This window comes from Ceratotherium simum, chromosome 5, assembly GCF_057802395.1.
Source record: "Ceratotherium simum simum isolate JZ-2026a chromosome 5, ASM5780239v1, whole genome shotgun sequence".
Lineage (NCBI taxonomy): Eukaryota > Metazoa > Chordata > Mammalia > Perissodactyla > Rhinocerotidae > Ceratotherium > Ceratotherium simum.
Genome location: NC_141904.1, coordinates 58,154,619 through 58,181,312, shown reverse-complemented (window position 1 = coordinate 58,181,312; position 26,694 = coordinate 58,154,619). Strand labels below are relative to the sequence as shown.

The 26,694-nt window shown below is 36.8% G+C and overlaps 1 protein-coding gene across 16 annotated transcripts in view; it reads right to left on the bottom strand.

Annotated features, from left to right (window-relative positions):
- Nucleotides 1-729: 729 nt before the first annotated feature.
- Nucleotides 730-26,694, bottom strand: part of SLMAP (sarcolemma associated protein) — a 157,318-nt gene continuing 131,353 nt past the window's right edge. For 9 of the 16 annotated variants that reach the window (XM_087431217.1, XM_004419852.3, XM_087431220.1 and 6 more), the window contains 7 exons: nucleotides 19,059-19,181; nucleotides 17,926-18,000; nucleotides 15,090-15,410; nucleotides 13,971-14,088; nucleotides 10,049-10,220; nucleotides 6,031-6,165; nucleotides 730-2,601 (listed from right to left, as the gene is read on the bottom strand). In XM_087431217.1, the coding sequence (XP_087287343.1) occupies nucleotides 2,509-2,601; nucleotides 6,031-6,165; nucleotides 10,049-10,220; nucleotides 13,971-14,088; nucleotides 15,090-15,410; nucleotides 17,926-18,000; nucleotides 19,059-19,181 (1,037 nt within the window). In that variant the 3' untranslated portion in view covers nucleotides 730-2,508. Of the gene's footprint in view, nucleotides 2,602-3,977; nucleotides 4,068-6,030; nucleotides 6,166-10,048; nucleotides 10,221-13,970; nucleotides 14,089-15,089; nucleotides 15,411-17,925; nucleotides 18,001-19,058; nucleotides 19,182-26,694 lie in introns of all 16 variants that reach the window. The other 7 variants (XM_087431213.1, XM_014793200.2, XM_087431216.1 and 4 more) reach the window with 1 other exon arrangement.

Genomic DNA, 26,694 nt, shown 5'->3' with positions numbered 1-26,694 from the left:
TTATCTCTCAAATGACACTTCATATACATTATCTTTTTAATTTTCATACTACCATTAAAAATACAGACATTATTTTCTCCATTTTATAGATGAGGAAATGGAGACTCAAAGAAAAGAAATGATTTGCCCAAGGTAACACAGCTGATAAAAGGCAGAGCCAGGATGCCAATATAGATCTGTTTAGCTTCAAACACCACATTCTTTTCATTTTCCGACCCAGTCACAAAGCACCTTTTGAATAATTCTTAAATGTATCATTATAGGGTTGTTCAATTCTTAACTGCTATGATTAAAATTTCTTAATGACTCTATCACTACCAGTGAATAATCCTACTCTTTATGTAACCTGGAAGTGAACTGAACAAAACTGGAGGTATTGCTTATGAATAGGCTCATTTATATTAAGAAAAACTGGCAGTAACTACAAAAACCCATTTATTCAATTTGAATAAAGTAAATATTGATACTAGACTTTACATTTAAAGAGACTTGTCTGGCAAGTGAGTCATGTTTTAACAATAACCATAGTAAAAGGGAAAAAATTAGAGCAGTAAGTTAAATAAAAGGCTAATAAAACCTGGAGGAAACAGCTCAGTGTTTTCTTTTAAACCCCAAAGAACACTAAACATATATTACGTTGCATAAAGAGTCATTTCAAGAAAAAACTAAAAGCAATCCAACAGTAGAGTCAGCACTAAGAATTTCAATGATACCCAACTCAAAAACGCATAGGGAGAGTAAAGTTATTTTATTAAATCATGCACATCACGTGTGTTAGTGCAAATAGTTTAATCTGTACTCCAGAAATTCTATTGTACTTTATATCTTTACAAAATAGATTTAAAACAATTATTTACTTTAAAAAATGTAATTCTGAAGTTAAGCATTTCAGAACAATATTTGCAATAACCTATATACAAGAGGTACTGGGTACCACTGGCATATTAGCATTCTGTGGTGGAGTGGCTTCCTGCAACAGAAAATGATGAAATGAACTATATGACAGTATTTTCTACAAGTCATTTGTGACTAATTCCTCCATAAATCTAGTGATCCTCCCAACAGCAAATCCCAAATAGCTTAAAATATAACCTTTAAAGTATAAACAATGACTGCCAAACATCACAAGGCAAATTATATCCTAAACTTCTATTTCAATATTTGGCTAGGCCTGTGACTTGCCACAGAACATTCAAGCCAATTCACTGACATTCCCTCCCAGTCTTCATTGACTGAAAAATTTAACTATGTGATACTTTAGGATATTCTATGACCTAAATAAACTTTATTGACATAACTGTGGTGCTGCACAAAACCAGCTAAACTTTCAGTTCTGTGTTTTAAATTTATAATATCAAGCAGTGTTTAGGTGCTTCACTTGCATGGAACACTATTAATCTTGGGAATAGTGCTTCTCATTAACAGAATGTCCCAATTAATAACAATAAAAAGAAAATAACTATTTGCACACCCAACCAGGAAATCTGTTGGTAGGTAACAACAGCTCATCCTGAACATGAATTTGCTTTGAAATATCATAACCAAATTAAGTCAGTAAAAACTTATCTAAGAGATATTCTTTTTTCAATTAAACATGCCTGGAGGAAGAGATGATAGAAAAAAAAAACCATGCTTCCTAAAATGTCGTATATGAGAAAGTAACTTGGCTTTTAAAGAAAATATCTCTTTAAATACATGAGGTTTAATAAATTACATTCCAATTGACTCAACAGTTTGGTTTACTGCACTGAAATTGTATAATTACTATGTTTTTGCTCCCAGAAATACTTCAGTTTGCTCAAGAAAATACACACTCTCATGGAAAGTTTTTCAAAGTTGATGTCCTCCACATCATCAAATCACATTAAGGCTGAACAAATGTGCACATATTCCCCAAATTATCACTAGAACAGAATATTTTCCAAGTGTATTTCTCCTTAAAAAAAAAAAAATCCACGCAAATGGTTGTCTCGAAGTCTTGTTCCCAATAGCTCAGTGGTTTTATAACAAGTAAAAATGGCGTAAATATGTAAAAAATATATATATATGCGTATATATTTCAAACTGATAGGCACTGAGCACACAGGGTCTCTCTTCCCATGTATGTATCAGTTGTTTGGTTTGGGTAGTTATCGAATCAGAAAAATGAATTATCTGGCCATTATAATTCAGAGTAAAATACTCATAAATTTAATGTTATAAATAATTTGGTGTACCAAGAAGCCTACTTTAGGCCACCATAATATTCAGAATCTCAACAGACTAATTTAAAAATTACATGAAAAATTGCAAGCAAATTATTGCTTACAGTAGAATAAAGTCACAATTTTATATGCTCTTTATAGACAGATACATTTTATATAATTTAAAGCAATGACCCTACAGCTGTATTCTTGCACTTCTGCTGTTTTAAGAGGTAAAAAGGAAGAAAATGGTTCTGTTTGTCCCCAGCATGAGTGTGATGCCAGCTTCTAGAGGGAGGACGGTGTACGGACTCAAGAAACGCTCTCATGGAGAAGCTCTGGCCAGACCTGGCACGTACAGCACGATGGCTGTCACCGCAACCAGGGCAGCCAACATGGGCATCCAGGGCCAGGGTTTCTGTGTGGAAAGAAACCAAGAGTCAATATCACATTCTTCCCTCTTTTTTCATACCTATTAACCCCTTGGTTCCAGAGAGTCCTGAATACTTAAGAGAATATTAGAAAAACCTTATCTTTGCAAAAGAATCAATTTTTAAAAGAAAAGAAAAAAAGGTGAAGGAGTGCAGGTGTGAGGAGAGCCATAACAGCAGAGACTCTTTCAGAGGACCACTGTGTGGAAGCCTGAGACATCTCAGGAAAGTCTTGGGCAGTTTTCAATTTTGTTACAGTTGAAACCTAATAGTGACTTCTAAGAAACCCTCTGGGCTCAGCCTGCTTTATTTACTCTGGTATCCATATTATTACAAGTAACTAATGTATACAGATGCCTGGAGTATATTTCTGCCTAAAATGCTTATTTCTTGATAAAAACCGGACTCACATGTTGGGGCAGTTTTATACAAGGGGCTGGGGGATAAGGTGATACAAAGCAAATGGTCTAAGCTTTGATCCTCTAATTTGAAACGACAGAAGACAAAATCAGATGGGGTTCAAGATAGGGAAGTGCTATTAGGGACCCTGCCTGTCTGATGCTTTTGGTAAAGACCATGTCCGTTGTAATAATGTCGCGTGATCATCTCATACGCTCTACTAATATGCACGCATGGATGGGCTGTTCCCTGTTAACTTTCAGAGGGCTTTATAATATCAACTTGCTTCGGTTGATAGCTTTATTTTCACTAGTGTTCTGAGAGTCTTACTGAGAAAGTTGGCTTTTAAAGAAATATTCTCATGTTGCAGATCAGGGCTCAAAAAGATATGGAATAGGTTTATAGTCTCTCATGAGTAAATACACATTGGGGTTGAGATTGTGAGCTAATGGCCCATTATGCTAATCTCATCCTTTTTCATCTTCATAGCCACAGTGTAAATATAGGCAAAGAGTTGAAACAAAGAAACTCTATACTATGGAAAAGAAGAGGGAAGGGAGGAGGGGGAAGAAAGCTGGCTGAAAACTTCAAAAAGGCAAACTCTTCATTTCTCATTCAAATCTGATTAAACATATAATTGGGAAGGGGGTACTAATATTGCAGCAATTCACAGTTTACTCCAGTTTGCTAGAGACAAAGACTCAGTTAAAGGCAGCATATTAACAACTGGTTAGGTTGGAATTAATTCATGGTTAGCATTACTACAAAGGAAACAAGACAAAATGTTATGTGATTAGTTGATTGTTCAGTTCATTGGTATGACACAATACATGGCATACTAAATGAAGGGTTTGCTTCAGGTAACAAAATACCTGTGTGTGGTTTTGCCATGCACTATATTACAGATATGGCACAAACAGGTGACAGGGACAAACAGACAAGGACTCAACAGTAGTGCTTGTACCTTTCTCTACCACAATGGACCGAAACACCAAAACAGGAAAGCCAGGAATAGGCCGATGAATACGGCTGGGACGGGTTGTAATATGGAAGGCTAAAGAAGGGAAGGGATATTAAAATCATTTTATGCTATAAAAAAATCAGATAAGATGATTTAGACCCCAGGGGGGTGGGAGGGAGGATAGGAAGATTGAGGTAATAGAAGTAACAGGACTCAGGTTTTGCACTGATTCAAACATTTTAAAGACATCTAATACACTCCAGAATGATGGACTGTGGTATGTAAGTTGGCAAACTACTAGTTTAAAAGGAACAGCTGGAGGCAACGGGCAATGTGGGTATCCCTAACACCTACAGCCATGAAATGTAGCATGTTAAGACAGAGCAATGATAATACCTCACCAACTTACGCTCTGCTTGACAGTTCATTATTTTTGTTCCATACTCAGAATCCATTAGTATTTGATAATGTAATCCCTTGGAAATGGCTAAAGTTTATTTTATCCCTCCATCAAAACCTTTTTGTTTTTTAAACCAAAACTCTTTTGCCTGAGATGGTATTGCTTTCATGCTTAAAAATAAATGCCCTGTGATATGTGCTTCCTAAACCAAGCAAGAGATCTGACACAAAGTAATGATAAATATTTGGTATTATAAAGAATGCAGCTGAGTCGCAGGGCTTTCAGTTATGTTACCAGAATATAATTAATTTTTAAAATTAGAAGGGAATTACTACGAGTGTTATTATAATTATTTTAGTACCATAAGTTCAATATAATAAAAAAAGGAAATTTACCCTATTTGTGCAACTATAAATAATAATAGCAAGGTTACTTTTGAAAAGGTTCTAAATAGTACAGGAGGATCCATTCTGATTATGCTAGATGTCTTCATAGGTTAATTTAGAAGATAGTTTGAAATTCCATACTCAGAGGGATATGAGTTAACACAAAAGAGAGAAGTAACCAAACCATTAGGATCTGATTTCAGAAGAGTTCTGAATCTACATTTTCAAAATAAATGCAATCCATTTTTGCTTAGCATAAAGCCTCCAAATCCAATTCATCAACTTCTAAAAGGCTTCCTTCCACCTAAGCAACAAGCCTTTATTTTCTAAAAAACTAAGACTTTCTTTAGCAAAGGAAAGTTGGACACAACTCATGAGCATTCTGTGTGCAAGTGTATAACTGGATGGCCATGCAACATCACTCTTTTGTATTTGTGCTGCAAGTTAAGCACAGTGTCTTCCTTGGTAGGAAGTGTGTGGCTCACGCCCACTGCAGTATCCAAGCCATGACAGGGGTTTGAAATAAGTCAGAGCACAACCAACCACACTGAACATCCATCAGTTAGGGCCCACAAAGGCAATGACCACCAAAACGTGTAACACAACATTTACTTAGCATAACATCTTTTTAAAGACTATCTGCCTTTTCAGCAAATGAAAAACAAATTACTATCATTAAACTCAATTTATAATAAAATGTTTCAATTTCACACACACACACACACATACACACAGCCCTAGAAAACTCATCAAATATTTCCTAATATTTATAGGAGGCCAAAAAGACACTAAGCTTTTTAGGAATGTGCCTTAATGAGAACATTATTAGTATAAAATGAAAACCATAATTAAGTCTCCATTTTTTGATACAGCCATGCTACATGTACCACTCTTTCTTAGGTGGGTCCCTGGTGGTAAGTGCTTCATGTCCCAGCAGGGGAAAGACAAGAGCCAGATGATGGCTTAGTGACAGAACTTCAGATTCGTCTAGGAAAAGCTGATAGTTCTTAGGTAAATTATTTTCTTGCAAACAAGCTCCTCCTCCAGGCAGTCCTCAGGCTCTTCTAGGGGTACAGGTTTAAGGGGCAAATTCTTACTCAAAAATTTGACAGCACAATGATTTCATCAAGGAATTTTATAATGAAAACTTTAGTTCATATGTACTACAGGCTTTAGTTTCTCAAATTAGTAATCAAGTCCTCTGAAAAATCAATTTCAGGGCTCTCACCTGCCTCTCAATCAAAGCTAAGCCAAGTTTGCAAAGACTTACATTATTTCCTTTCTCTCGGAGCAGCTTCAGGTTGTCTTTACATTGTTTGAGCTCATCTGTGATTGATTGTTTTTCCTGCTCAGTCATTTCAAACTTCAACTTCAGTTCTGAGAGTACAGTCTGTGTCTTTTCATACTAAAGGCAAAGAAAAAAGAGTGTGCAGACTCAACTTAAAATGGGTATGAAGTAATGGTTCTAGTCAGGCTTATATACCCAGACCCTATTTAATCACCTGCAACACCAAAGTCAAGCCTTTTTGTTTTAAGGAGGATAAGAATCATTTGCACTAATAATAATAAGTCTTGAATGTTAATTTGATTCTATGTAAGAATTTTCTGGCCCTGGAGTTAAAAAAAAAATTAAGAGAAGTCACCATTGTGTCATCTGTTTGTAATATAAAGAGTCACTTTTTCTACTGAGTTAGACAAGAAAATTAAAATTTCAAACTGAGCAAAAGAAAAGTGAAGAAAAACTGCATAGCCTAATTAAATGGCAAGGTTAGGAAGTCTGAGTTTATATCCTGGTAAGCAATGTCAGCCAAGCTATTTTAGTCTGAAGTAAAAAGTATTAACTCCCATTAGGCCTCCCTTTACCCAGCATTAAAGTGTGCTGGATAAGTGAATTTCTAGGCAAATGAAGCAAAGAAATGTATCTAAGGTACCAACAACATGATGGGGACATTTCTATCTTTCTACTTAAAACTTAAGCACCAACCAAAAATAATTTTTGAAAATCTGTTTCTGACAGACATTCTTCTACAGTGAAACACACCACTTCCTGCTCTGGAAAACAGTTCACTTCACAGAATTTGACTTTCAGATGGATGAGCTATCCCTTGAACACAGGTGAGGTCAACGTGAAATGCAGCATGGTTTGCCCCTACTTTAAATGCTCCGGGAGGCAGGAATTCTAGACTGATTCTACTTCTAGATATTGCATCTTACATGCAAGCTAAGCTCCCAAAGAGCAGAGACTGTTCTGCTGCTGGTTATGCCTTTGTCTCCAGCTCCGCTGCCCCACTCTGCCATCTCTGAAGGTTTTAAAAGGAAGGAAGAAAGACAAGGGCTGAGTATAAAATAAATATACCATGAGTCTGGCATACCAGAAAGGTTTCTCCTCTTCTCTAAGTATTGCCCTTGAGGCTGGAAAGTCTCCAGTTCTTTTCTGCCTATATCCTAGAAATTCCTCAATAAAGCACACTCTTTATATGGTACTTATGAATAATGCAAATACCTTGGAGTGATTAATTAGGAGCTCATCATTATGCACTCCAAAGATAAATAGTAAAAGGATGAAAATGTACAAAAACATTAGTCAGAAGAGGTGCGGACAAGAGGGTCTGGGTCAGCAGAGAGGTCACCAGAAAGTGGGAAGAAAGATATGGGTACAGAGAGGGAGGTAAAATACGAAAGGAACTCCCTGTTACCTAACAACATTCCCAGAACAAGTCTAGGTAGTCTGCCAGAGAATGAACTAAGGAGTAAGATTCACGGACTTTATGACAGCTTTTTTTGTGGGGCCTATGGACTTCCTTCCAGAAGGCAGAAGGTTACTGGCAGGCTGCCAAAGCAAATTCAGTGTACCCAGACTAGTCTCTGTATAAGTCCCTTAGAACATAATCAATTCTCAATGATTTGATTCTTAACAGTGACTAATAAAGAATAAGTGAAAAGTGCTTTGCTGACCTAAATTTTCCCTTCCTTTCCTTTTCCACCATTCTTACATCCAGCCTGTCCTTTACACCAAAGCACTTAATCATTTCTCCGTTCCAGGAGTTGTGAAGCATAATGACAGGAAGGCAGCTCAGTCAGGAAGATCCTGCTGTTTACCTTCAGCATGTGAGTGGGTGGCAAGGATTCCGGCCCCAGGGCAAGAAGGTGAAGCCAAACAACTTTCCTGAGTCAGCTTTGCAGGGTGGACTTGTGTGCTCAATGTTTTACGAATTCTTAAATTACAGATATTCCTACTAAATTAAAATACATAGATGCTTTCTTAAGTCAAATATAAAGATGATATACTATTATTTTTCTCTTAATACTGAGGATTAAAATGTACTTTTCTCATGTACTTTTTCTTTATTAAATGTTCAAATAAAAGCTGCCATATACATAAAATTTAATTGTTGGAACAAAGGTCACTTTCTGCAGCCTTAGTTCCACATCTCAATTGGATATCACTTTTGCTCCATCTTGCTTTCTAACTCAGAGGTGAAAAACAAGCTCAGTTCTGATGAAAAGGGAAACACCACACAATATTGCCAACACTTTTGGTTCTTCTTCATAAAAATAATCATATCTGGGCTTGCTTAGCTTGTAATATTTTAGCCTGTTACAGTGCTGAAGATACATAATCATGATACTGTGCACATTAAGCATGATTCTATGAGAGAAAGGAGAACAAAGGAATATATGTACATTAATCAAAGGTAGTAATTCATTCGCAGTGGATTACACAGATATAGGAACCTCATTAAAGAACATTTTAGTTACAGTAGTATCCAATAGCTGACATCAGGACAAATGGAAGGAGAAGCAATTTTACATTACAAAGGAGTGTGATGACCACATCATTTCACAATGGAAAACACTGAACGAGAAAATAGAAAAGAAACATATTGACAAGATCAGACATATTTTTAAATGTGCTGCATTTAATGCAATCCAAAGGCTATCAACAATTTAGACACTGTGACAACATGCCACTGCCATTTACGGAAACAGTTAAAGCATTTCGCACTGATTGCTCAGTGACCAAAAACAGGCAAACAACGCAACAAAATGGCTAATACATTCATATTAACATACAAAGAATCATCTTCCAACCACAGCATTCTTCCCAGATTTTGAAAGAATTATTGCATATGGACTGGAAGGACATAAAGTGCTTACAGTATTAAATACTAGGATATTTACTTTGGCACAAAATTTGTGTTCCAACTAAAATGAGATTTCTCCCAAAACACATAGCCTTAGCAAGAAGATAAAAACCAACATATTACAAAATCAATATGGCCACATGTAAATAAAAAAAAGTTACAGTTTTTTTCTTTAGGAACAAACATGAAGACAGAAGAACAATAATCATGTCCAAGTTCAGGATACTACAAGGAAAGGAAAGTGCAAAGAAATTAACTGCATTGATTAAATAGATCTAAAAACAATTTTGGGAAAATTCATTATTAAAAACAAAGAGTTGTCTTCAAGTTCCTTTAATTTATAACGAATCCTTCATTTAAGAGAGTCAACAACTGGGGTGGGCCCTAACCAGCAGATTGAGAGGCATCAGCCTTCTCCATCCCGGGAGCTAGCCAGGAGTCAATGCAGAGTAGTATAAGGCCAGCTGGACTGAAGGCAGCTCTTACTGCCCCACTGTCAACTTCAAGGCTTTGCTCAGGAAGAGACTGAGTAGAGTCTCTGCTCCTAAGTAAACCCTCATCATTTTTAACATGATTTTTTTTAAAGCCACCCAAGTCAAGGTTTTAAGAAAAATGACATGAAAAGTGAGCATGCATATTTGTGAAGAAGAGGAAAAAGGCGTAGGGGGGAAGAAATAAAAGGTCATAAAACATGTGTTTGGCTGGCTGGCTATGAGGTGAATTTTAAGTTAAGTAACTTTTCAGGCCAGTTTCACCTGAGGGGCTTAGACAGCATCATGGTGTGGCCCCAGTTTGCTTTCCAAAAGTATTCTAAGTTAAACATGATACTGTGTTTGAAAAATAAATAATGAATTGAGTGATCTGGTACAAAGTGCTTCTCATATAGGTTAACTAACTGGTAGAGAAAAATTTTTAATGCAATTTTGCATATTTACATTTTTGAGAACAAATCCTACTGATGAATTCTCTATCTATGGACCATCATACACAGCTAGAAATCACCAAGCAGAGATCTCCAAGTATCAACTTTGTGACAGGTAATGTGACTTCTGTTTCCCTTTATTTCTAACTAGCATGAATATCTGATTTGCTTTTGGCTTTAAGTCCAACCATAATTGGGCTCATAATGTCTTTTCGCTTTACCTCTTTCTGTACATCCTTTGCTTGGTTTTCAGCCTTACTGAGAAGAGTTTTTAAATCAGCTGAATCTCGAAGATGCTGTTCTTTCAAGGATCCCACTTGATTCTCAAGCTCTTTTCTAGTCATCTGAAGGATGCTGAGATCACTGGTAAGCTCTAAACTTTGCTTCTGAGAACTGCAAAATAAATATTGACAGAATTATTCATGTAGAAAATAGACACAGCAGGAAGTCCAATTTCTTATACAGGTCACTAGGAGGGAAGGAGTGGATTTCAGAGGAGGAAAGAAAAGTGCAAAAAAGAATAAGATATTTTCAATAAGTAAAAAGCATTAAAACACTAAAAAAAATGCCAGTTTAAAGCTGTGTCCTATTTTCAGATAATCAAATACACACAAAGTTGAAATTTTAAAAATAGAAGTCAGAAGTGAACATTGTATATTTTGTTATATTATATTAACTGTATTATAAAAAGATTCAGTGTAGGTCTTCTACAGGAAAAGAAGAGCATGTATTTCAACTATTTTCTTCTAAGTTTTAGTACCTGACAGATAGGTTGAGGGACAGAAACTTTAAGCTTAGGAGCCACTGCCAACTCAAGTAAAGATAAAGCTACTGAAATGAGAAGACACACCAAATTGGGGAAAAAGCATGGGACAGAGAACCAAGAGGCCGAGTTTTGCCCCAGCTCTGCCACTATTTAGTTGTGGGAGGTTGAGCAATTCACTTAACTGGTGCCATTTCATTCTCTGAGTAAGCATTTCCTGAGCTCTTAGATCTGTGCCAGGCACCATGTTACACAGACACAAATAACACAAGGAGAGTCTCAGTGCCCTCCACTGTCAAACAACAAGATTGAACTCAATAATTTCTGAGGCTGTTTTCCAGCTTAAATTCTATGATTACTTTTATAACTTGATGTAAAAAAATCCTGTTTACGTACTACGAAAACAGCTTGATAGGCATGAATAGGAATTCTTTGTTCAATTCCTTCTACATCACAGACAACAAAGAACAAAAGACCTGTATATTGTAGCTGTGTCAAAGAATTTTGCTCCCATCTATAACAGAAATAGCTAAAGGAGGATAAAGTTTCCAAGATGACAGTTTTATGTCTCTCAGGATGGAACATAAGACTCAGACTCAATACTGTAACAGGTACTATAGAGTATAAATCCCATTCTGATTGTATGCTAGGCAGATTCTTAGCGGGTGAGTGTGATGTCAGGCCAATATAGCTAGAAACTAAATGGCATATAAGACCCTGTAAAGGAAGACTAGCTTCTAACTACCACTTAAATGCTGGGGAGACTTACCAAATAAATTTAGAGAACTACTAAAGCAGAAAAGTTTTTTTTTTTTTTTTTTTAAAGATTTTATTTATTTATTTTTTCCCCCCAAAGCCCCAGTAGATAGTTGTATGTCATAGCTGCACATCCTTCTAGTTGCTGTATGTGGGACTCGGCCTCAGGATGGACGGAGAAGTGGTGCCTCGGTGCGCGCCCGGGATCCGAACCCGGGCCACCAGCATCGGAGCGCGCGCACTTAACCACCAAGCCACGGGGCCGGCCATAAACCAGAAAAGTTTAAGAAAAAGAATTAGTCTTAAGTAGTTTACGTGAGTTTAGGCAACTTGACCAATGATCTAATAGATTCCACCCTTCTGGGACCTAATATTTTTAAAACATGTGCTTCTAACTCATAGGATTTTGTAGGCTTGCTTTTCAACACTTAAATAAAATTCGAAGTAATTAAGAAAATAGCATTAACAATCTGCTAGATTCCAATTAATCATATCTCAAAAATGAGAGATTAAGTCTGAATCTTGAAAATACCAATAATTTCAAAACAAAAATAATTTAAGGTAATCAATATTGGTAATCAAACATCAGTATTTCTTGCTTGATAGAATACTAAACTAGGGTCGGCCCCGTGGCTTAGCGGTTAAGTGCGCGCGCTCTGCTACTGGTGGCCCGCCTTCGGATCCCGGGCGCGCACCGACACACTGCTTCTCCAGCCATGCTGAGGCCGCGTCACACATACAGCAACTAGAAGGATGTGCAACTTGACATACAACTATCTACTGGGGCTTTGAGGAAAAAAAAAAAAAAAGGAGGAGGATTGGCAATAGATATTAGCTCAGAGCCGGTCTTCCTCAGCAAAAAGAGGAGGATTAGCATGGATGTTACCTCAGGGCTGATCTTCCTCACACACACACACACACACACAAAATTAAACTAAATTGACTAGGATCCAAATATGAAGAACTTGAATATCTGCAACATCTTATACACACTTTATACCAAATAATTTGCCCAAATGTGGTATAACACAGATAAGCAGTTGGTACATACATATACATACATATACATATGTATAAGTGTGCGTGTGTGTGTGTGTATGTATATATATATAGTTGTGTTTTGGGCCTTTATTTTATCCTGTTTATATTTTAAAGATTTTATTTATTCAGTTTTTTCCCCCCAAAGCCCCAGTAGATAGTTGTATGTCATAGGTTCACATCCTTCTAGTTGCTGTACGTGGGACTCGGCCTCACGTTGGACGGAGAAGTGGTGCCTCGGGGCGCTCCCGGGATCCGAACCCGGGCCGCCAGCATCAGAGCACGCGCACTTAACCGCTAAGCCACGGAGCCGGCCCAATCCTGTTTATATTTTAGAATTTGCTTTTACAAACTTTTACATGTTATAAACAAACATTTTTTTATTCTTTATTTATAAATGTTCATATTATTCTTTATTATTAATTTTTTCTTTACTATTGTTTTATTCTTTATTGTCTAAAAATTCAAAAAGTAATACACATAAATGTATGAAAGTCTACAGAAAGATATGACACTGGAAGAGAAAAAAGCACTTTATAGATATTGATATGGAGAAGACATGGTATTGTAAAAAAGAGTTAGAGAAGAAATCAGCACATCTTGTTCCTTCAACTAATTAATTTTTAAAAATGTATAATCAATATTACAATTGTTTTTATTTTTATAAGCAGATAATGAAGCTTACTATTTTCTGATATATCTAGCCTTTTATCATTTTTCCCTAAAGCTTGTTTTCTATGGGAACTGACCTTGATCACTGAGTTTCTGCTAACCTTAATGCTCTTCTGGAGTGTAAATACAAGGTTAACAAGAGAGTAATGACTCCCATTTTTTGTGTACTCGGGGGAGGGAGATGGATTAATTAAGAGTGGCTTCAATAATAAACATGTACTACTTTTGTATTCTGAGTCAGAGCATAAACATTGTTTAAATAAAAATATACAATGGATCAAATTTTTATGGAAGAAATCAATTTTAAACTATGCAACAAATGTTGGTGGGAAAACAGGACTCCACTAAATTTGCTGGAATAAATCTATTGCATTCATTGGTTTACCTGTAAGGTACTGGATATTAGAAAGATTTAACCGGTTTTAGAGAATTCTTGATCTTATATATTATTACTCTTTGTATAACCCTGTTTGAAATTCAGAAGATGAATTTACATCTTTCAATAGTATAAATTCTTTATTATAGTCATCTCCTAATCACCCTTACGAACAGAAAGGATCACTGGCGTGAAAGAAAACCTTGTATTTGAAATATATTACCAATTGGTTTATAGTGCAAGTTCAATCATTAATTATAGATCTTTGCTGTTTGTTTAGGTCTTTTTTGGGAGAAAGGGGCATTTAATGAATCCATATTCCATGAGTACACCAAAAGGAAAGAACATGTAGGATGGATGGTGGTGGCAGAAAAAAAATGCTGAAGTATTTGTTTAGTATGGCTAATCTGCCAAATAGCCAAAAAGAGTTTGGATGAACATTTTGCTCCAAAAAGGTATTTAATTATCAAAATTAAATTTAATTTGGATGAAAATTTAAGATGAAATATTTTGAAGCTAAAAAAGAGTTCTTGCATACTTGTGCAATTCTTTTTCTTGACGCTGCAGTTCTGATGATAGCAAAACATTTTCCTTTTTTAGAGAACGGCATTCAGTTTCCAATACATTCCATTCCTTTCTCAACTTCTCTAGTTCACCTAAAACAGTCCCAAAACATATTTGTTAATATAGGAACATAACTTCCACATTAATTCAGAGGATAAAGGGAAATATTTCAGTGAAGAACATACTTTTTTCTCCCTTAAACACATGCAGACTTTACATGGCTATTCTTTGATTTTTGTTACTTTGCATCTATACCTCAGGGAAGTCCCAAGATCTTGAACTTCAGTAATATTTTTTTTCCCACTTCACTTTTATAAGATAAATAATTTTTTTAGTTTTTTTTTACTGATGTCTTAATAGTTTATAATATTGTGAAATTTTAGTTGTACATTATTGTCAGTCACCATATAAATGCCTCCCTTCACCCCTTGTGCTCACCCCTCAACCCCCTTGCCCCTGGTAACCAAACAGTTCTCTCTGTCCGTGTGTTAGTTTATCTTCCACATATGAGTGAAATCATACGGTGTTTGCCTCTCTCTTTCTGGCTTATTTCACTTAACATAATACCCTCCAGGTCCATCCATGTTGTTGAAAATGGGACAATTTAAGACAAATAATTTTTAATAGTATTTAAATAAAATATGAAATTGTAAAAAATTTCAATTTATCGTAGAACTTGCAGACCTGAAGAATGTTTATAGCCCCAACATAAAAACACTGCTTTAGGGGCTGCCCGGTGGTGCAGCGGTTAAGTGCACGTGCTCTGCTTCGGCGGCTGGGGGTTCGCAGATTCGGATCCTGGGCGCGCACTAATGCACCGCTTGTCAAGCCATGCTGTGGCGGCATCCCGCATAAAGTAGAGGAAGGTGGGCACAGATGTTAGCCCAGAGCCAATCTTCCTCAGCAAAAAACAGGAGGATTGGCATCGGATGTTAGCTCAGGGCTAATCTTCCTCACAAAAAAAAAAACAAAAAACTGCTTTATACAACCAATTGCTATCAAAGAGAAAAAGAGCCTGAATGGTTATTCTGTACAAGTTATAAAGTTATCATTGTCAAGAGTTAAGAGCTTTATGTAAAATACATTTACTCACCTTGTAGCCTTCTTGCTTCCTCTCTCTGTTGGTCCTCACGCTGTTGACATCGAAGCTGAAAACTGTTTTGCAGACTTGTGATTTCTTTCTCATATTCAGACGCTGCTTTCCGCCACCGCTCAAGCTCAGCTCGCACCTTCTTCAGCTCTTCTTGTAAAGAAGCAATGTCAGTGTCCCGCTCAGAGGCAGCCTTTTCTGCTGCTTGATGAAGGAGCAAAATTTCGTCTCGGGCACTAAGCAATTCATCTCGAGTGCTTGTGATTTCCCTGTCCTTCTCCTCCCGGAGATTCTCAATATTGATGTGTAACCTCTGCAGTTGGGCTACAAAAGAATATTCAATAATCCATCATTTTCTTAGTCCATAGCAATTAGGAATAAAAGAACAACCCATATGGGATTGTAGTTACTGCACAGCCCAGGCTGTCAGAGCTGTTTATTGCTTTTGATTAAACTGTACAAGCAATCCACGTTTAACGCAGAAAACGTCCAAACAGAAACACAAGCAGAAAAAAACCAAAGTGATCTTTATTTCTCCCACACAGAGAAAATTGCTTCTAACATTTGGTACTTATTCTTCTAGATTTTTTCTATGCATTTATACACATATAAAAACAAAAATAGGGAGGGATCATAATATACATAGTGTTTTAATAACAAAAAAGTTATACTGTAACTTTTTTGACTAATCCTTTATTTTAGACATTTTAGGCTTTTCAGTTTTTAATTACTATACTATTAAACAATACTGCTTATAACGCAATCCTGATTTTTTTCTTAGGGTGAATTCCTAGACTTAGAATTGCTTGGTCAGATGGTAAGCATTAGTAAAACCTTTGATGTTCTTGATTCAATGTTCTGTTCAAATGTCAACTCCTTAAAGAAGCCTTCTCTGATGACTTATCTAACGACAGCCCTCTGTCATTCTCTAGCCCTTTACTCTGCCCTTATTGGAGATCATATTATATATTTATTTGCTTATTGTTTATCTTTTCCACTAGACTGTACATCTCATGCGTGCTCTATCCCCAATACTAGCAGAGTAAACAATCAGGAATTATTGGTTGAATTAATGGATTGATAAAATTAATGAATACTGCCTGATCAAAGAGGTATATTTTCAAAAGATCTGGTTTTATGTGCTCATGACTCGAACTAGAAACAATTTGTATAAAATTATACTTGGTTCAAAACTAGATTACTAGTCTTGGTTACCATAACACAAGAAAATTATAGGTAGAAAAAGTTCCTTAGGTAGAAAAGAATAATTAAAATAATTGAGTGGATTTAAGGCTGGGAGAGGGGGAGGTTGCCCCATAAATAAACACTAAAGAAAATATTGTAGGAAGCATTTTTAAGTTTGTAGGAAGCATTGAGAGGTAACAGGTTCAAAATCGGAAAAGACACAATCGCCAGAGATAACATAACCATGGACTTGTAAATAAAGTCCTGAAATACACATACTGGCACTAGGGGGCACTCAATGGTGCCTAGGTAAGACAGCTTTAAAACAATAGGCACCACTATGTCATAGAACCTTTAGGGAAAACTGCCCATACACACTACAGAATGCAAAATATAGATTCAAATCAGAATTATATAAACTAATGAATAATGGTATTAAACTGTAATAAGAATTTGAAGAGTTTTCAATTTAAAAAGACATACAACCTATGCCAGAAATTCTAATTTGACCATAATAAAATTAAAAATTTTAAATAACTCAAATGTCCCACTCAAAAATAAGAAAAGAGGGGCCGGCCCGGTGGCACAAGCGGTTGGGTGCGCACGTTCTGCTGCGGCGGCCCGGGGTTCGCCGGTTCGGATCCCGGGTGCGCACCGACGCACCGCTTGTTAAGCCATGCTGTGGCGGCATCCCATATAAAATAGAGGAAGATGGGCATGGATGTTAGCCCAGGGCCAGTCTTCCTCAGCAAAAAAGAGGAGGATTGGCATTGGATGTTAGCTCAGGGCTGGTCCTCCTCACAAAAAAAAAAAGAAAAGAAAACCCCAAAGATTGGTTTTCCTCTGGGAGATTTTAGGGCAAATATCATAGGTCTCATACAATGACTCCCCATTTCTTCTGAACTGAGATTGCTTGTCTATTTAATTTCTTCTCACCCTACCTCTCAAACTAATATTTTAAAATAACATTGGTTCCCTCTTTGACAATGAAGGCAAATTAATTTTGCTTTAGGAATTTTACAATGGCAGGGAAAGAAAGACTCCTCCTGGGGTATCTCACAATTATAGCCTCACAGTACCAGGAGCTCTGGTTTGAAGAAAACCCTTGACAGGCACGGAGGGGTCTTTCTGGTCATTTCTGTAATGACCCTGTGATAGTCCATACAAAGAGATAGTAAAACAGTGGGTATGAAGAGAAGCCTTTACCAATAAAGGCAGTGCAGGGCCATTATTCTATTATATATGGTATATAATTTTTGTTGCAATGCAAGTGTGTTATAAGTATTAGAAATAATGCTGTCAACAAGCTAAAAGTGCTGATGCACAGAGCAGCTCAAACTGATTTCCTGTCTGAAGGCCCCTTCTGTAGTAATTACTACATAACTCAGAAAGTGATAGTCTTACCAAATCCGTATCTTCACCCCTGCTCATCCTACTCCAAGTGTCTACTATTAGAGTACTAGGGAATCTTCCCTTGTATCTTCTTAAAAAAAAAAACAAAAAAAGCCCACTAGGAGCCTAGTTATAGCCTCAGATTCTAGAGAAGAAGCAAAGCCATGAAAAATGAGAACCCTCTGCACTCTTTCCATTCCTTTTGAATCACTACAAACAAACAAGCAATAACAATCCAAAATAGCCTTGGGGTGTTCCATACCTTGAAGAACCTGTATTTGTTTAGTGGATTCCTCAACTTGATTTCGATAGGCTTTTCTTTCTTCTTCCAAAAGAGCTAAAAGTAAAACACAGTATATCTAATTTTGTGAGTTAATGAAAGTACTCAGAATTGAGCAGCTGGAAATTTCTAAGAAATTCTCTCCTAAAGCTTATTGAAGGAAACAAAAGTTAGGCAGTAAGTAGTATCAGTATTAGCAATTAGATAGTTTAAAGATTTTAGGAGCACAAACAGTAGTAAGTAATAAATCTATTCAACTGAGTAGTGGAGTTTTCTAGACCTTGTATCACCAAGATAATATGTGCTATTCTTTACATGAGAAGCATTCTTGATAGTCGTTTATCAGCATTTTGAGCCTAAATTTAAAAACAGACTTAAAATCCTCAAGTTTACTACCAAGTACATAGTAAGTACTCACTAACAGGAAGTGCCCAGTTCCCCTTGGGATGTGAATCTTCCTCTTGGTCAGGAAGGCCATCTTAGAGAACATGAAGACTCCACAGGCCATCCACTTTCTCCTCATTCTAAGACCTTCTAAAGTACTAATTGACTGCAACTAGGTAGTTATCATGAATGATATGGAAATATAAACTCTAAGGAATAACACAGACTCCACTGGCCCATGACACTATAGATAAGTGAGCTACTAGAAAAGAAAGTGCTTGGGACATTAGAACATTCTATATCTTAACTTTGCCTGGTTCCTTCCATTTGTTGATGAATACACTATAAAATCACAGGGAATATAAATTTCCCTTATCTTATACCACGTAGACAACATTAGGCGTAAATACAACTTGGAAATTTATATACAGTATGTTTTTCCTTTTGTTGTACTTAATATGTAATTAACTACTAAGATCTTTCATGAATACAGGTCTTTCTTGATCTCCACATCAACAATGTGAAGGAAGTAGGGCAACTATAACTCTTCTCACTTTATTGATCTGGAACATAAGTTCAGAGAGGCTAAATCAATGTCCCCAGGTCACATATTTAATAAAATTGTGGGTCTGGAACAGAATACCATGCTTCTAGACTCCAAGTTTGGGGCCATTCAGTTATATCATGTTGTCTTCACATCCCCTAAAGAATCAAAGTAATCTTGATCTCACCTTGAAGTTCAAAGCATTTTTGTTTACTTGCTCTAGCTAGCTCCTGGGCTTCAATCAATTCCTTGCGAAGATGCTGAATTTCTTGTTTTGCCTCAATTTCTGACTGTGCACCCTGCAAGTCATCTGACAAAAATACGTTTATTTTAGACGCAAGAGTTAGTTATCATACTATAACCTCTACAACCAAAGATTAGCAATCTCTTTCATGTTTAGACATGCATAGTTAAACAACATAGGGCAACTGAGTTAAATAAAATTTAGAAGCAAATTATATTAAGCATTTTAGTCATTTTACCCTGGAGAAAGAATACAAGTACAGTTAAATATATATTAGTAATTCATGGAAATGGTACTATCAAATATATATTAATATCTATTAAATTATATATTTCACTCATGTAGAGCTTATGTAAGGCTTGAAATTCAGTAAGATGGACATAATGGTATTCTTCTTTATCAATTTTGAAATTTCTTGATAACAAGTCAGAAAAATTTCACTTGGAACTTAACTGGAAATGGAAAAACAGAAATAAACTTTTCCTTAAGAGAAAGTATTTTAGCTTGATTTCTCCAGTTGTAGAATACAAAATAAAAACTAGGCCAAAAGCTCCACTGTGCTCACTTTGTCATCACTGTCTCCCCAACACTACACACAGAACAAATAAATATTTGCCGAATTATTAAATGATGTAACCTAAATGGTTTTTATCAAATTAAATTAGATCCAGCATTACATCTTAAATATTCCACCTCCCCTAACCTCTGCCCATTCCAGTTACTCTGCTTATCTCTCAATGTATTAAAACTTTCTGCTACTGAACACTGCCTCAAGTAAATATATCATCAGGTGGGCCATATTCTAGTGCATTCTATTTGACTATTACTTTGGTTTACAGGTAGCTCAGGCATAACAACTTTAATCCGTCAAAAAAAAGCTAAGACTAAAATTTCACAATACTATCACGGTAGGTCTTAGATGTTGTATACATATATTTTCATACTCACAGATTATATCCTACTTTTCCCTGTCAAAAATTTTCATTCTGGGTTCATCTATTCTAGTCAACTTACCAATTCTTCCTTCAAACGGCCTCTTGGTAAGGGTGGAGGGATGTAGAGAGAGATATTTTCCAGTGACAGGAATACTGTCACAGCAACTACAAAACGTCTCTTTCAACACCACACATTGGAGTCTGCAAAGGTCCTAGGCGCCCATGTTTGGATTTGTCATTATGTAGGACAATGTCCTTATTTTTAGGAGTATTTAGGGGGGAAGTGTCATGATGCCTATATCTTATTTTCAAGTGGTTTAGCAAAAAATATCTACATAAAATCCTTCAGTAGATTTTTTCCTAGTTGTATTGTAGCATTTTTTTAACCTTAGCATTTTTGACATTTTGGGATGAAAAATTCTTTGTTCTGGGGGCTGTCCTGTGGTTTGTGGGGTGTTTAGTAGTTTCCTTGGTCTCTACCCACTAGATGACAGTAGCACTCCCTCTGAGTTGTAACAACCAAAAATGTTTCCATATATTGCCAAATGTTTCCATATATTGCCAAATGTTTCCATATATTGCCAAATGTCCCTGGGTAGGTAAAACTGCCCCATGTTGCCCCATGTTGAGAACTATTGTTCTATGTTAATAATTTGATAACCAATAAAAAACAAACCTACCCACAGGCCTCTTGTCCATAGAATCATTGGTTAATAATTCTGAAACTACTTTCTGTGTATTCTAAAAATGATCAAATAAATATATTGTAGATAAAGGGAGCCAGGTTTTTCACTGTTGGAGAAGAGAATAACAGATATAGAAATAGAGAAGATAGAATTAATCTGTGGTGTAGGGTATGAATTAGAGTATGAACTCTAATAGATTTGGATGTGTGGAAAAATACAGATGTAGAAATAAATATAGATATATGAGACTGTGTATATATACATTCAGGTACATATGGGTATACGTATATACATACAGTCATGTGTTGCTTAAGGAGGAGGGATATGTTCCGAGAAACACATCATTAGAAGATTTTGTCGTGTGAACATCATGGAGTATATTCACACAAAACTAGATGGTATAGCCTACTACACACTTAGGCTATATGGTACTAATCTTAATAGGACCACCGTTGTACATGTGGTCCATTGTTGACCAAAACGTCATTATGCAGCACATGACTGTACATCTATTTCTTAACTTTGTTCACTGAGTGGGCCTAGAAGCAATAAGCACACCAAATACTCAGATCTTGGTTTCTAAATACCATTCTCCACTAAAAAGAACTAGGGCTCTTTGGAGAAATGGCTGATTTCAGGGCTAAGGCCAGGAAAGTACAAGATGAACATAGAACATCTTCTATGTCAGAAGATAAGAAAGGGCTCAAAAAATGATTGGGTCACATCAAAGACATAAGGGGCTCCCAATGGCCAAAAATGGTACAATTTGAGTATCAAAATAAATAATGATAGCAATAGATTATAATCCAATGAATAGAACATGAATCCATGAATTCACACTGATCCAGAAAAAGAAAGGGAGGGAGGGAGGGGCAGGGTGAGAAAACTCTTCCTTATAGAAAGCCAGCTAATGTAGAAGGAATTATAAAACTATGAAATCACAATTTGGCAACTGTAATAGTAGTAATTGATTCAGACAAGAATCATTAGTAGAGGCTAAAACTAAGTAGATAAAAGTTTGAGGAGTAACAGGATATTTTTATAAAGTTAATATCACCAGTGATAGAACAATTCAACATCAGGCGCCTCCTGATATGGTGCCCAATATTATGTTATATTCCCGCCAAACATGCATAGCTTGAATCTAATCACGAGGAAACATTAGATATATCCAAACTGAGCGACATTTTACAAAATAACTGTGCTCTTCAAAAATGTCAATGTCATGAAACACAAAGAAAGACTGAGGAACTGTTCCAGATTAAAGGAGATTAAAGAGACATGACAGGGGCCGGCCTGGTGGAAAAGTGGTTAGGTGCATGCGTTCCGCTTCGGTGGCCTGGCGTTCACTGGCCCGATCCTGGGCGCAGACCTGCTCACCACTCATCAAGCCATGCTGAGGCAGCGTCCCACATACAAGAGCTACAACTCTACAACTATGATACACAACTATGTGCTGGGGCTTTAGGGAGGAACAAAAAAAAGAGAGACATGACAACTGAATGTAAGTTATGACTCAGAATTTTCTTTTGTTACAAAGAACATTATTGAAACAACTGACAAAATGTGAATAAGGTCTGTGGATTTGGTAACAGTAATGTATCAATGTCAATTTCCTAATTTTGAAAATCATATGGTGGTTATATAAGAGAAACAGAAAATATACACTAAAGTATTTAGGAGTGAAGGCTATCATGGCTACAATTTACTCTCAATCGTTCAGGGAGAGAGAGGGAGGGGGAAGGAGGAGAGAGAGGAAGATGGATAAATCCAATTTGGTAAAACATTAACAGCAAATGGGGTGAAATGTTAACATTTGGAGACTTTGGATAAAGAGTGTATGGGACTCTTTGTTCTATTTCTGCAACTTTTCTTTAAGTCTGAAATTACATTAAAATAAAAAGTCAAAAAATTTTCTACATATATACACATACAAATAAAGAAAACATGGCCAAATACTAACAACTGTTGAATCCAGGTGGTGGGCATATATGGGTGTTTTTAGTACTCTTCAACTTTTCTTGTGTTTGAAATTTTTCATAATTAAAAAAGGTCTCCTGAAATTACCAATCTTAATGCCACAATCTTAGAACAAGCCCCAATCACTTCTGCCATAATTCTTGTCCTTAACCTATCTTGCTCTTCTGCATTCTATCTTGCACTGCAATACTAGAGCAATTCTCTTACTAAGATTAAGAACCTACAATGCATCCCTAATATATCAAGTCCAGACATCTTTATCTGACTTTTAAAGTTCTCCACAATCCAGTCATTACTTATTTGCCATTACTCACTATTATACTTTATACACTATTATACCTACTAGTCTCCTTAGTAGCTCCAGCTCATGACTACTTCCTTCACTTAAATTTGCTCATGCCATTCTCCTTTACTCCTCCAAACCTGCCCATCCTTTGAAGCCCAGGCTCAAGCGTCTACATCTAACACGCTGACTGCATCTAACTCTCAGCACATAGCAGTCTCTTTTGTCTGATTTCCAGAGCTTGACAGTAAAACCCAAGCAAACCAGGAAGCCCTTTTAAGTTCCCTAACATTCGATAGCATTTAGTTTAATTTTTAAAAGGGGCATGAACCCACATAGATACAAAGGATTCTGGAGGAGACCTTTAAGATCAAGTAACCCTCTCCTTTCATTTGACAGAGGAGGAAATAAAGGTCCAGAGATATGAAATGGCTTACACATCTGGGAAGTGGTGGAGACAGGACTGGAATTCTCACTCTAGCTCAGTTGTCTTTCTCATAAATCATGGTACCTTCTTAGTTAGATCATAGCATTAAGCAGCATGCTTTCCTAACAACCAATTCCTATTTCTTCTCCAGGAAAAAGAGGATTCTTATCATTGTTTTCTTTTTAGTAACAAATGTTAAATGTACATACGTTTCACATTTTTGTTCCATACTATATGGAACATACTATATTCCATACTACTTTCCAACTAATAGAATGCTGACATACAGTAGACACTTAACTATCTGATTAACACACAAAATAACCAAAGATTTGCATCTAAACTGTGTAGATTTTTAAAATAAACATAACAATCATAAATGAATTAATGCAACAACTAAAAGCCTGTTTTATTTTAAGGAAGGGGATCCTTTCATAAATGAAGAATCATATGTAATCTGTCTCAAAGGTCTATTAAAGCAGATAATTCTTGTCTGCAGCAGAACAATTCCCTTCAACAGTGATGTTGTGAAACAAAACTAATACTTGCTTTTCAAACTAAAAATAATGGAACAATTTTTTTTTTGGTGATGAAGATTGGCCCTGACCTAACATCTGTGCCAATCTTTCTCTACTTTGTATGTGGGACGCTGCTACAACATGGCTTGGTGAGTGGTGTGTAGGTCCACGCCTGGGATCCAAACCCGCGAACCTTGGACGGCTGAAGTGGAGCACGCAAACTTAACCACTACGCCACCAGGCTGGCCCCAGTAATGGAACAATTTTTATGTTAAGTAATTATGTTTCAGGAGACAGAATATAATCTAGGCAATAATGAGTTTTGCTAACACAGGAATCTGCTATTTGCCAATTAGTTCTTTGTACCACATAATGAAAAGGGTCAGCATTTTGTTTGTTTGTTTTTATTTTTTTTTGTGAGGAAGATCGGCCCTGAGCTAACATCTGCCAATCGTCCTCTTTTTGCTGAGGAAGACTGGCCCTGGGCTAACATCCATGCCCATCTTCCTCCTCTTTATACGGGACGCTGCCACAGCATGGCTTGACAAGCAGTGCATTGGTGCGCACCCGGGATCCGAACTGGCGAACCCCGGGCCGCCTCAGCAGAGTGCGCGCACTGAAGCACTTGCGCCACCGGGCCGGCTCCAAAAGGGCCTGCATTTTAATTAAAGCAAATAAAGATGCCATGTATCAAATAATGTAAACATACAAACTCTACACAGTGTTTGATTACGTAATTAGAGATACTGACGAAAAATCTTTATAAATTAAGTTTAATATAATAAACACAAATGACTATATTCAAACTAATCAAGTAGCGTGCAGAAGCGTGCAGATCCTCTTTTCAGAAAACCAAGTGCCAATTTTTTACCAAAGATGAATGAGCAAATATTTTTGCGCTAAGGTTGACCAAGGGCTCATTGTATTTCATATGGTTGTGTGGGAAAATGAATTATTAGTTTATTATGGCTTGGGTCCACTCTCATGGTGCCTCACTTTTGTCATGGAAAGGGACTTTTTGTATCAATTTACTTCACAATCTTGTGATGAGTATTGGTGGAAGTGTTTAGATGAAGATAAAATGAAAGTCTTACTGAGCCAAATCCATTTTATTTAGATATGCAAATCAAATGGAAATGTTTTTTAGGAACCATGATGAGGTGGAAAGATTAATAGAATCAGTTTTCCCCTTAACAGAAATGATCTATCTTTAGAACTGCCTGATATACAGTCTGGGACAGGGGCCAGCTTTTCTCAGATTAGGGCTAAATGCTGTAAAGAGATCCACACCACACAAGAATCCACTAAATGAACCGGCCCTGGCACAAAGAACACCTACATGATATCTTAAACTAAATTTGGTGTCAGTATTTCTTCAGAATAGTGACTAGAGATATAACTTAAATTCTGACCTTTGCTCGACACGTGGCTGAGATACTCTGAACCACTTGGTAAAGGGCCATATCAAAGCATTTCTTCCCAAGTTCTATTTTGTATGTGCATGTTTGTTGAAGGCTGATGCAGCCACAACATCTGTTACCTCATCAACTGATAGAAGTTATCTGGCTGAGGCAGTTGGCCAGGTGGGTGCATCCTCTTTCTACTACCATCACTCCCCGCTTTGGAAGGTCTGATAGTTGCAGGCTTAGTTGATGAGAACAACCTTCACAGCGGAGAAAGACCATCTCTCTGTTGTGGGTATGTGCAGCCATGTGAGACAGTCCTAGGCGGCAGCCTAACTGAATTTAACTTTGGCAGCAGCCTCTTACTGTCAATTCTCATCCCTTTGCCATTCTTTCTGACCAGCTAGGTTCCTTCTTGACAACTGGATCTTTTGTCCTCCCCATAGTTCTTTTCCTTCTCTATAAATTCCCCCTGCTATCACAGTCCAGCCCTATGCAAAGAATTCCCAAACATCGTTACTGCTTTCTGTCTGACCAAGTCTTATCTTTCATCACATTTGCTCCACATAGCCTGTGCTCTACTACACTTGTGTTCTTGTACACTTCACTCCTGACAGATATTATTCCTACTTTAAACATTATTCCTATATTTAAATGTTAGTATTATTTTAAAGAAATGCATGGCTCCCTATTCCTTCTTGGCATACTCTCACTTATCTTTAACTACCTCACTTGGGAATCCCATCTTGACTACAGCTCCACCCCATCCCTGCCCCTAGCCAGGAAGTTAGCTGTGCTCTCTAAAGTTACCACCTGTTAAAACACTTATTATACTATCAACATATCTCTTTCCTCCATAAGACTGCAGCCTCCTCATGTGTCTTCTCTCTCTATCTCCTGAGTCAATAAAAGTCTCAGAAATAAATGAAAATGACTTTCTAGACCTAGTTTCTGTCTTGCACTTCCAACTACATCTCTAGTTCCTAGTGTGACAATACAAAACTGGGACATCTTTGAATGTGAAAGGAAGCAATTTTAATAATCACATTGCGACAACAGGCAAACCAGAATCTGTGGTCACCCTTTCTGCTCAACATGTGCCAAACTAAAACCATCACTTTCTTCACCAAGACACCTCTTCTTCCAGAAATAAATATTTCTGTTAATAACACCACCATCCTTTCAGTCACTCAGGGTCAAATGCTGGAATTATATCTGACTTCCATTTCTCTCTCATATTCAGTTTCTCAGCCCTGTGGATTTGAGATGAGATTACCAAAGGAGAGATGATAGAGAAAGACAAGAACAACAAGGCACCAAACTGGATTCTGTTCTTTTGTTTAAATT